This window comes from Mobula birostris, chromosome 24 (genome assembly GCF_030028105.1).
Source record: "Mobula birostris isolate sMobBir1 chromosome 24, sMobBir1.hap1, whole genome shotgun sequence".
Taxonomy (NCBI): Eukaryota; Metazoa; Chordata; class Chondrichthyes; order Myliobatiformes; family Myliobatidae; genus Mobula; species Mobula birostris.
In genome coordinates, this window is record NC_092393.1 from 49168266 (window position 1) to 49180348 (window position 12083).

The 12083-nt window shown below is 43.1% G+C and overlaps 1 protein-coding gene across 1 annotated transcript in view; it reads right to left on the reverse strand.

Annotated features, from left to right (window-relative positions):
* map2k6 (mitogen-activated protein kinase kinase 6) overlaps window positions 1-12083 on the reverse strand; it is a 128108-nt gene that overhangs the window by 4977 nt on the left and 111048 nt on the right. The window contains exon 11 of the mRNA XM_072242155.1: window positions 5516-5561. Coding sequence (XP_072098256.1) covers window positions 5516-5561 — 46 coding nt within the window. The remainder of the gene's footprint in view (window positions 1-5515; window positions 5562-12083) is intronic.

A 12083-nucleotide genomic window follows, 5' to 3' on the forward strand; every position in this document is an offset into this window, starting at 1 on the left:
TCAGTCAATGGTGGGAAATCACTGACTCGCAGAAGCTTACGGAGAAGGGAAGAATTTACAGACAATAAATTTGTTCAGAAGCGGCGAGGATATGAGACTTTCACGCTCCAGGAAGGAGGACAGTCACCATGAGCACGGGTGGTAGGTGAATGGGATGTTGTGAGATCGGAACTGAGCAGCACGTTTTAGATAAGGTAAAGTTTATGGGCAGCAGAAGGCAAGAGATCCACCAGAAGAGCAGTGAAACTATAGAGTCATGGAGAGATATAGTGAGGAAACAGGCCCGTCACACCTTTAATCCCTTCATTTTCCCAACACAGCCCCAGATTTTATTGTTCACTGGGAGCAATTTACAGTGGCTAACTAACCTACCAACTCTTACATCTTTAGGATGGCACACAAGGTCAGGACTGTGGACGGGTCTCTGGCACTGTGACGCAGTGTTTTTACCCAATGCACCACCATGAGGCATAGTGAACCCTCTAATGCAAGGGCTTCCAACCTGGGGTCTGTGGACCCCTTGTTTAATGGGACTGGTCCATAGCATAAAAAAGGTTAAGATGTTTGATTAAGCCAAGTTGGTTTGCTACTGGTACATTATCAGCTGTCTGTTGAATGAGGCTGAATTGGTGAGACTTGGCTCCAAGTTCACAATGACCAGTATAACAGAGTCAAGGGGAATCACCAGGCAACATCGCAGGACTCCAGCATTACACTACGGTTTAATCTACTGCCTGAAGACCCAACTGTTCTGGGTTTCCCCAGCTACCTCACATCATCTGTAAGCTCAGAATGGTAGCAGGGTCTGAGATGTCTCACCACTGCATGACAGTTCATTCTCACAAGCACATCACAGGCCTTCCTGATTTCTGGCACTTGACATGATGAAAGCAAAACGCTTTGTCCCCTCAAATATGAGGACAACGTGTCTAAAAGGGTACCAGTACATTAAAAGGCAAGAGGCCATTTCTGAAGCCGTCCAGTACATGCAAACTTACTGAAAGATTATCTCCAACAGCTCCACGGCATTCTTTTCAAAAATAGAACAAAATCTGACTCCATGCCCCAGAAGAAATGGTTGGTCTTTAAGGTGTCAAAAGAACAAGTTTCACAACAGAGATGTTCAGAACTGTGCACTCATTCATGCCTATATGGTAGAAGCAACTTTCGAACTACTTGGGAAGAGTTGGCAGATTTAATATGGTTTATGCACAGTGCCATTTGACCAACTGGGATTGGTTAAGATGGTGTGAAACTTATCTGGCATATACCACATTAGTAAGCGTTTTGACTGGGACTCTGAGATTAGCCTGTTTACATGGGTCAGAGGACAGTCAAATATCAGGAGGTCTGAGGTCTGAATACTGATTCTGTACACCGTAACACAACAGAGGTATATCACACTGGAAGAAAATGATAACTCATGAGAAATGTAATAATCCAACATTAATCACCTGACCTGTACCAGTCTCATCCCCACAAACGACAACAGCCCATCAGTCAATGTTTCGAGCCGAGATCCTTCATCATGAGTCTGATGAAGGGTCTTGGCCCGAAAAGTTGACCATTTATTCCCTTCCATAGATGCTGCCTGATCTGCCGAGCTCCTCCAGCACATTGTGTGTATTGCTCTAGATTTCAGGCATCTGTAGTACCTCTTGGGTCAGCCCATCAGTGTTAAGGAAACAGAATGCTCCAAACCCCATTCACTATAATCTATAGAAAAGATCCCTTTGGATTCCTCTATCTAGGAAAATCAGATCATCGTCGAATGACGCCAGGGTCCACAGCAGCCAGTACCTTATACTTGGTAAACTTGTGCTCACATTGAAACAACCAACAGTCCTGAGTTTAAGCACAGCCTCAGGATCAATGCATACCATGTAACATCACTGCAGTCCCTCCCACCCTACTAGCCAAAGAAATGGACAGGGATGTAGATCGGGTGAACATACATGATTCTTTGTCCCAGGGAAGGGGAACTTAAAACTAGAGACTATAGGTTTAAGCTAGGAGGTGGAAAGATTTAAAAAGATCTTGAAGAACAACTTCTTCATACAAAGGACGGTGTGCAGAGGAATGAGTTGCCAGAAGATGTAAGATTAAAACCGAAGCCAAGCACGAGAACCATCACAGTAATTATGTCCATGAATCAGCAACTCTTGCATTTTGGCAGTGCTTGTTTCTAAATAATGATCCCTAATGCAAATCCGCATCAAGAAATGCTGAGAAACAAATAAATTTTGTGCTTATTTACTCTTTCTAAGATAGAAATTTCATGAGATTGTATTTTATTCCGCATCTCAAAATTTCAGGAGGTGATTTCTGAATTCTCTACGGGTCTGTATCTGTTACTTGAACAGCCATAAAAGAGGAATGGTCTGTAAAATTTAAACAAATCATAAACCATTTTAAGAAATACTTGCATAAAATAAATTAAAACATTATTGTTAAATTTGTTTTGCGTTGCTACATTTCGTACATAGAGCATAAACACCACAGCAAAGTACAAGCCTGTCGGCCTACGGTGTACCTGTCTCTCCCACCGCCCCTGGCAGGGCATTCCATGTAAAAGAAACTCTCTGTGTAAAAAACTTACCTCTGACATTCCCCCTATACTTTCCTCCAATCACCTTAAAGTTATGCCCCTTTGCACCCTGGGTAAAGGGAGATGGATGTCCCCTCTATCTACGCCACTTACCATCTTATCAAATCATCTTTCATCCTCCTTCACTCCGAAAAGAAACGCTCTAGTCAGCTCAACCTATCCTCATAAAACATGCTCTCTAATCCGGGCAGGCAGCATGTTGGTAAACCTCCTCTGCGCCCTCTCTGAAGCTTCTACATCCTTCCCATAATGAGGTGACCAGAACTGATCGCAATATTCCAAGTGTGGTCTAATTAAAGTAATTAAACTAAAATATGATAAAGTATTGAGATGGAACAGGCTGATGTAAAATGACCAGAAACCATATTCTGAGTTGCATGGGCAGGGGATTCAGGTTCTGTTACATGCTCGTAGCAACATCTGGCTCTGTGTCCCAAGCAGCACTGGGTTCATAACCCCTAATCAAGACAGTCTCAAACATTTATTTTCCTTTGAGACCACAAGTCAACATTTTTGTAAAACAATATACTCTTCTAAGCATAGAGCGTTCTTTCAGATGAAATGGTATGCTTGCTTTTTCCCATCACCTGGGACATCTGTTGCAATATATTTCTGGTCAAGTGCTAACGCAGATTATAACTGTGTACAGAGTAGGAAAGCCACAACATTATTAGTCGCAAACCCAGCAACTCTCTGCGGACATGATCTCCCTTTGAGTCACATGTTAACTTACTGGATGGCTGGGATTTTCAGTAATTTAGTAATTTATTCATAGTAACAAATTCAGTAATTTGGCAAACCACTGCTGTAGCTTGCCTCGTACGGAACCGGAGAAACTCCGGATACAACGCACCTTTCCTTTTTATTCATAAATCACAAGACAAGGGAAGTATTTTTTCTATTTATAAATGTGCTGTAAGTTCAACTAATTATGACAGGAAAGCAGCATCCATCATCTTCTCTTTCCTCTCGCTGTAACCATCAGCAAGAAGGTACAGGCACCTCAGGGCTCACACCACTAGCATCAGGAAAAGTTATTACCCCTCAACCATCAGGCTCTTGAACCAAAGGAGATAACTTCACTTGCACCAACATTGAACTGTTCCCACAACCTATGGACTCACTTTCAAGGACTCTTCATCTCATGTTCTCAACACTTATTGTTTATTGATTATTTCTTTTAGCATTTGCACATTTTCTTGTCTTTTCCACAGTGGTGTTTGCCCAAGTTGGTGTTGTCTTTCACTGATTCGATTATGGTTATTATTCTAATTGAGTATGCCCACAAGAAAATAAATCTCAGGGTTGTACATAGTGACATATATGTACTTTGATAATAAATTTTTACCTTCAACTTTAATTAACATTTCATTGGATCATCGATACAGCACAGAAACAGATCTTACACCAACTAACCAGGCATAAACAAAGACTAACCAAACCAATCATTGATCAGGACTTCATGATTGCTGGTAAAACATTACCATAAGTGCTCAGGACAGCTCAATGGTACCGCCTTTCTCCACTGCTCAGATATAGAGAGGAATCAGTGTCTTGCAGTGGAAGCCTGCTGCCTCATTATCTGTCACGTCAAAATGGTGGGCAGTGTGTCTCTTCAGAAGTTAATCAACCTGTCAAATTACTTACGCAGGGTGAAGTAACACAGTTACAGAGAAAGTGCAGTGCAGGCAGATAACAAGGTGCAAAGGCCATCCAAGTTAGACTGTGAGGTCAAGAAACTATTTTATCATACAAGGGAACCATTCAATAGTCCTATAACACTGGGACATAAGTTGTTCTTGGGCCTGGTGGATTGTGCTCTTAGGCCTTCCTATCTTCTGTCCAGTGGGAAGGGGGCAAAGCGAGGTTGCAGAAGTGGTTGGGGTCCTGCTTAACCAAGGCAGCGAGAAGAGGAGGCAGTGTCTATGGAAGGAGGGCTGGTTTTCATGATGCACTCAACTGTATCCTCATACACTCTCTGCAGTCCCTTGCCGTCTCAGACAGAGTTTCCATACCAAACCATGGTGCATCCAGATGGGTTTCTACTGTACATTTATAAAAGCTGGTGAATCTCACCGGTGACATGATGAATTTGTTCAGTCTCTTGAGGAAGTAGAACACTGGTGTGCTTTCTTGGTCATGGCTGTTATGTGACTAGAAGCCAAATTGTGTATAAAATAGGCCTAAAACTAATAAACCCCTCGAGCGATATCTGCGTGGTTTCTTTGGAAGATCCCATCCACTGAAAACCACCCACAGAGCAATGGAAAAGCGAACCAACTCGAGCAGGTTCAGCTTGTCTGTAGTCTTTCCAGCTCCAGACACTGTTCAAATGGGACTAATTTTAATGCCATAAGGAAACAGTACCACTGATTCACACAGCACGTTTAACAAAGACCCGAGTGCATAGAATAGAGGCACATCCCTTTAGAACCGAGACGAGAAGGAATTTCTTTAGCCAGTGGTGCACCTGTGTAATTCCACAGCGGCTGTGGAAGCCAAGTCATCAGGTATAATTAAAACAGAGGTTGATAGATTCTTGATTAGTCAGGACGCCAAAGATTATGGGGAGAAAGCTGGAGAATGGGGTCGAGAGGGATAGTAAATCAGCCGATCAAGTGGCTACATTCAGCTCCTTTGTCTTATGGATAACCCGTCCAATGGCATTCAGAAAAGCTTGCTTTCCTTTTCAACAGCACATTAATGTACCAGTTGCAAGTGGTGAGAATAACAACACTCTGTGACAGAAGGTAAGTCTGAATTATATGGAAAGGGAAACAGAGGTAATGCTTCAGTTTAGCTAAAAGATCTTTATTACTCTCAAATCTGTCTGTTAACTGAAATCATTAGAACTGTAGGAATCACTTAAAGAAATGCAATTCATGTACATAGTCAGGGGGTTCTTACCATAAGCTCTGAGTATGTTGGTCTGTCTTTGGAGTTCTTCTTTAAACTGCAAAGAAAATGGAAACATCAGAGTTAGTGAAATGCTGTGTTACACGTCCGTCACGGGTTGTGACTGAGATCGGGCTCCCTGCTGGTCAATAGGCGATCAATCCTGAATCCCCAGAAGACTGGTGATCAAGATCTGAGCTTCAGGGGCTGCCACTGGTTTGGGCAAAACGTTCTGAGATGATGCTGCACCCAGGTTGACTGGCAGGAGCAAAGACTATCGAACCACGGGACAGGGCGACCTATACCTTCTCCCTCTCCAGTGTACTCTCAACCTCACCACTCTTACGTCCACATTGTTGCAATGTTTTCTCCTTCAAATATTTATCTCATTCTCATTGCAAATTTTCTACCAAATTCATTTCCTCTGCCCTAGCAGGGATGACATTTCCATCGCTAACCATCTCACCTGATTAGGAAAACCATTTGCCCTCTATCTACTTAGATTATGTAGAGATACAGCAGGATAACAGACCCAATGAGCCTGCACCCCCCCCCCACCCAATTACGTCCATGTGACCAATTAACCTGCTTACCCTTTACGATTTTGGAATGTGGGAGGAAACTCGAACTCCTGGAGCAAACCCACACAGTCACAGGGAGAATGTACAAACTCCTTACAGACAACAGCAGATCTGAACCTGATTCATCTTTTAAATAGATCACTTTGCACCCCCCCCCGCCGTTCCCAGCATTACCCCTCAGCACTCCAACCTCATCATTTTAAACATCTCTCCAAATCTCTTCTCATCCTTCCCTGTTCCTAACTACATTTATTACCAAAGTATGCAGGCAGTATACAACCCTGAGATTCGTGTTCCCACAGAGCCACAAAACAAAGAAACACTGTGGAACTCGTTTGGAGGAAAACATCAAACTCCTAACATGCAAAAAAATAAGAACAAATCATGCAAGCGGCAAAAAAAAAGAGCGGCAGGTAGAGAATATGAAGCATCAACAGTCCAGGAATGCTCAGTTTATTTCAGTTCAGTTTAGCGCTGTGTCGTTTGTTGACTGCAACCCCAATCAAAATGGCACAAAGTAAAAATGTTTTAAAAAGAGTAAGCAGAAACCAGAAGCACATCATAACATGAATCACTACAAATTACGCCTTCCTGGAACCACCCCACTAATTCACTCTTGCAGATCCCGCAAAGGCTTCGCACAATCACTGTATCTGAATAACCTTCAGCCGAGCTAGTGTTACTGTAATACCTCTGCAATGAAACCCAGGATCCCGTGTTGATTCACAACTTTGGTAACCTGCCCTTTCGCCTTTAATGATTTGTGAAACGCATCTCTCCTCCTTTGCTGCGTCACTGTCTCCCTATTAAAATGTCTTGTACTTCTCATTCATTCCATTAAAATGTCTTGTACTTCTCATTCATTCCACTAGATCTATCACCTCACATTTTACAGCACTGATCTCATCTGACACATCTGTCTGTGCTCTCAAACATTCTTCGCTGGTCACATTTAAAGATGCATCACATCTGCACTATCTGAATCATACCCCTAAATAAACCAGAAGACCAGCATTCTTGCAGTTCAGTCAGAGAAAGCAGATTCTCCCCCCACCCAGTAGCTAAAAAGCCAGCCACCTCCCACTTTCAATTCACGAAGGCCTCCATTGGTCAGGGTCAACCACGGATGTTGGTTCCCAGTTGTCTACGTGATAAGCAAGCTAGGGCAGTACGACATGGGGAGCAAGCTGATGCCTATGCAGCAGGCTCCCCCTCTCCGTGCAGGCAATTAATCCAAAGCAACAGCAGAAACCGATACAGTTTGGCACCAGCAGCATCACGAGTTGCCAGTCAGTGTTGAACTCAACGTAGACATGCCTTGGGTGTTCTCCTCGGGGTTTATTCCTGAAGCTTTTCCCATGAGCAGCCTTAGCCGCAAGCCTCTGGGTGTTCTCGTTTTCTTCCTCCGACCAAAGACATAGGGGGTTGGTGGGTTAATTGGTCATTGTAAATTGTCCCATGATTAGACTGGGATTAAATTGGGAGATCGCTAGGCAGCGTGGCTCGAAGAGCCAATTCAACACTGTAACTCACTAAGTTTGGGGCGGCACGGTAGCATAGTGGTTAGCACAACGCTATCCAGTACAGGTGACCCAGGTTCAATTCCTGCTGCTACCTGTAAAGACTTTGTACATTCTCCCTGTGACTGTGTAGGTTTCCTCTGAATGCTTCGGTTTTCTCCCATAGTCCAAAGACGTGCCGGTTGTTACGTTAATTCGTCATTGTAAATTGTCCTGTGATTAGGCTAGGAGTAAATTGGGAGGTTGCTGGGTGGCGTAGCTCAAGGGGCTGGAAGAACCTTGTATCTCAATAAAAAAAGACTTCAATGTATCAATTTCTTTATTTCCCCTCTCTCCAAGCACCCTTATTAATCTCTCAAAAGTAGATGATGTCGGAAACAGCATACCCATCAACACTGGCCTCATTCCATCCACGCTGACCTCATCCGATCAGAGAGGGTCCCTTTCTCACATCATCCCTCTTCCAACCTCTATGCAACTTAAAACCTGTCTTGTTCAACCTGGAACATTAAGTCTGATTCCCTTTCCACAGATACTGCCCGACTTGCTGAGAATGTCTAGCACTTTACGCCAGCATTTATAAAACACTTGTCATTCTGAGTAGCTTCTATTCTGGTGAAGACAACTTCAACTCACAGGGAGAATTATTCAAATTAGTCAAGTTCCTTCCTTTTGCTCTGTGCATTTTGCTAGGAACGTCCTCATTTGCAAAGAGTGAAAAACACACAGGGATACAAATCATCTTCAGATCAAAATGAAGGAATTGCATAGGATAAATAGCTCTCTGTCAGACTATGTGACAAAAAGAAAGCTAAATGGATGATCAAAGAGAAGGAAGGAGACAAACACGAGGAGACTAAAGTGCAAAGGAAATACGATGAACCCAACACTGTCCATTCCCATTGTCACTGACGTGAGTACAGATAGTGATGTGCCCTGACCACAGGGGTCAAGGACATAAGGACCTAAAATGAACGATAAGGGTGGAAGTACCACAGCCGGTTATTAAACAGCCGGAGATCTTTCAGCAGCATATTTAACTTGAGGCACAACATTGAGTGATGTGTGTACTCTTCGAGTTGAAATAAGAACAGATACCAAAACGTGTACAGAGTCAATGACCATAACTTGATTTATGTATTCTTGATTATATTTGCTTGACTTTTTGATTTAATACCTCTCTTTTAGTCAGGAAACAATCTGACCTCATTGCCTGCCCGAGTTTTTGTAAAAGGACTGCAGAGACAAAGATGAAAAGGCTTCTAGTTTCAGTGAAGGTGGGATGGGAGTTTGAAGTAAACTGGCATAATGAATTTCCTTCTCTGTACCAGCCATAGTACTGATGGCGGAGGATGTGCACACACACACATCCTGCACTGCTCGCTCATGATATCTATCCAGAAAACGGCAGCTCAAAATGAAGTGTCCATTCATGAAAACAGTGGCAGGTTTCCATAAATCAGAAAAAGTATTACTACTTCAGGAATGCCTGTCTTTCAAAAGCAACAAGTGGAAATAATAACTAAGTTAATTTTTCTTCATCACCTGGGAAACTGGGACACTGAATCTTCCCAGTTCAAAGGGTAATTCAGATAACTAGAAACTTCTTACTAACGAAGTACCTTGCCTCAGATTCCACCAATCACATATTAATGATTTCCAGTTTTCACGATCCCGAGATAATAACAAACCTCCACTTCTGAACCTCATTTAATGATTAAACTTCATCCCACTGACTTTAATAAACCCAACCAGAGTTACAAATGCACATGCTACAAGGGTAGTTATCAAAGGGGTAAATTTCTGCTGGAAAGCAATCACCTCCAACACTTAAATTAAAATGTAGTTAGCAGCATTTTTATATGCAGTGGCAAGGTTAAACTATGCTAGTTACCAGACAATGAAGTTTTCTTTTAAATATCCGAAGTATATTCAACATTACTTGGGAGCTGGTGGGGAGATGTGGTGGGTGATGTAGTGGCACAGATATAGTCGAGCTGCTATCTCAAAGTTCCAGAAATCTGGTTTCAATCCAACTTCTGATGCTGTCTGCGTGGAGTTTATGCCTTTTACGTGACTATGTAGGTTTCCTACCAGTTAATAGTTTCCTCCCAAACGTAGGAGCAGAACTAGGCCATTCAGCCCATCCAGTCTTCTCCACCATTCAAGTTTTTTTTTAAAACAGCGTTCTCTCATCTTCTCCCCATAAGCCTTAACCCCTTTATCAATCAAACATGTATCAATCTCTGCACCCATCGAGTTGACTGTCACAGCCGTCTGTAACAGCAAATTCCACTCTCTGGCTGAAGAAATTTCTGCTCGACTCAGTTTTAAAGGGTCACCCCTTTATTCTGAAGCCGTGCCCTCAAATCGTAGACACTTCTACAATGTTAACATCCTCTCCACATACACGCTATAAGGCTCTCAATATCCAGTAAGTTTCAGTGGGATCTCCCCCCATCCTTCTGAGCACCATCGAGTAGAGGCCCAGAGGCATCAAATGCTCCTCATAGGTTAAGCCTTTCATTCCCAAGATCATTCTTGTGAACCTCCTCTGGATCCTCTCCAGGACTAACACATCCTTCCTTTGCTGTTCAGTCATTAAGTCAAGCCAGTCTCTTTGTGACCTCATGAACTCCTGCACACCAAGCCTACGGGTCCAAACTTGCTTGTGATATTCCAAATGGGGTCTGACCAATGTCTTATAGAGCCTCACAAGTACATTCTTGATTTTATGTTCTAGTTCTCTTAAGATTGTAGTAGCTTTCTTTACTACCAACTCTTACCTGCAGGTAAAGACATGGGACGTTGTTAGGTTGCTTGGCCATTGTAAGTTGCCCCTAGAAATGGAAATTACTCTGCCAGCTAGTATCAACTGCGTGGGCTGAAGAGACTCCTCTCTTTGCCATATGAGGACATGGAATAAGGCAGAAGGAAAACAAGGAAGAGAACAGCCGTCTGTAACAGCTTGTTTTGCTCTCTCCGCTGCTCCGTTGCTCCAAGCTGCTCATTTTCACAACCCTGATTCTCAGACAATGTGTTGTAGAAGCCAGACACAATAAGTCACACTATGCACCATTTACAAAAAGCACTGCAGCAACACCGCCACCCACAAGTTCCCCTCCAAGACACAGACCCACAATCGTGCAGCAGGCGCAAATCACCTTACACGAGTAGGCAACTTACACAGCCCGGCACAGAATTGCCGGCAATTCTCTGCAAGTCCCAGAACTTTTTTTATTCCCACTAACGCTGCTGTAGGCCAGTAATCCTTCACTTGCTGCCAAGTAGGACATAGGGAACATCAAAAATTCCCAAGTAACTAGGGACAGGTGGGGAGTTGTTTTTTCGTATATATTTATTTGCTCATGGGAACGTGGACATCACAGACAAGACAAGCTATTTAATCCATCCATTATTTCTCCTGACCCAAGGAAGAATCTAACAGACAAACAAGTTCATTGGTCTGGAATCAGACAGGACACATTGGGTGGCGATGGAAAATTTCCTTTTTGAAAGGCATGACCGTATGACCATAAGATATAGGAGAATTAGGCCATTTGGCTCATCAGGTCTGCTCCATCATTTCAACACAGCTGATCCATTTTCCCTCTCATCCCCAGTCCTCTGCCTTGCCCCCATATCCCTTCACACCCTGACTAACCAAGAAATTATCAACCGCTGCCTTAAGTATACCCAACGACTTGGCCTCCACAGCCGCCTGTGGCAACGACTTCCACAGATTCACCACTCTCTGACTAAAGAAATTTCTCCTCATTTCAACATTAGTTGAATCAAATCAGGTTTTTTTTTACACTGATATACTGTTTTACATTTGGAGTGTTGTTGAGGTAACGAATTCCATATAGATATTTATTTTAAGTTACATTTCCCAGCAGTCATGGTGGGATTTGAACCCATGATTCTGAATCAGAGGAGTCCAGGTCCCTGGATATTAATCCAGCAATTCATCTCCATGCCAGATCTTACGCTAACTAGTCCACCAGGAACAGAAACAAAAAAGTCTACAGAAAGTGTCTTTCATAAAATTTTAATGTATATCATTAGTTTTCTTGCAAGTGCCTACAAGGAAAAGAATCTCAAGGTGGTATATGGTATAGTATGGGCACTTTGATAATAAACTTTCTTTGAACTTTGATAAGTTTGGAGCAGGCATCTGGTCTACACCCCAGTCACCTGTACTTTATTATTTGCAGGGTAAACGCAGCGCGCGCAACTCTCCGGTGAAATTATATCGTATTTGTAAGTAGGATGCCGTGCGCAATTCTGATTTGATGGAGACAGACTTGAGAAGCGCAGAGGAACATCTGGAGAAAACTTCTGAAATACCCGGTTCGCTGCCGCTGCTACTGTGCATCGAGAATCTCCGGAGGGAAGGTCCCAAAATCCCCGGCTTTGCCTGCTGCTGGCGACCAAGGCTGGGGTCGAAGTGTCCGGCAGAGATGGTGCTCGGTACTC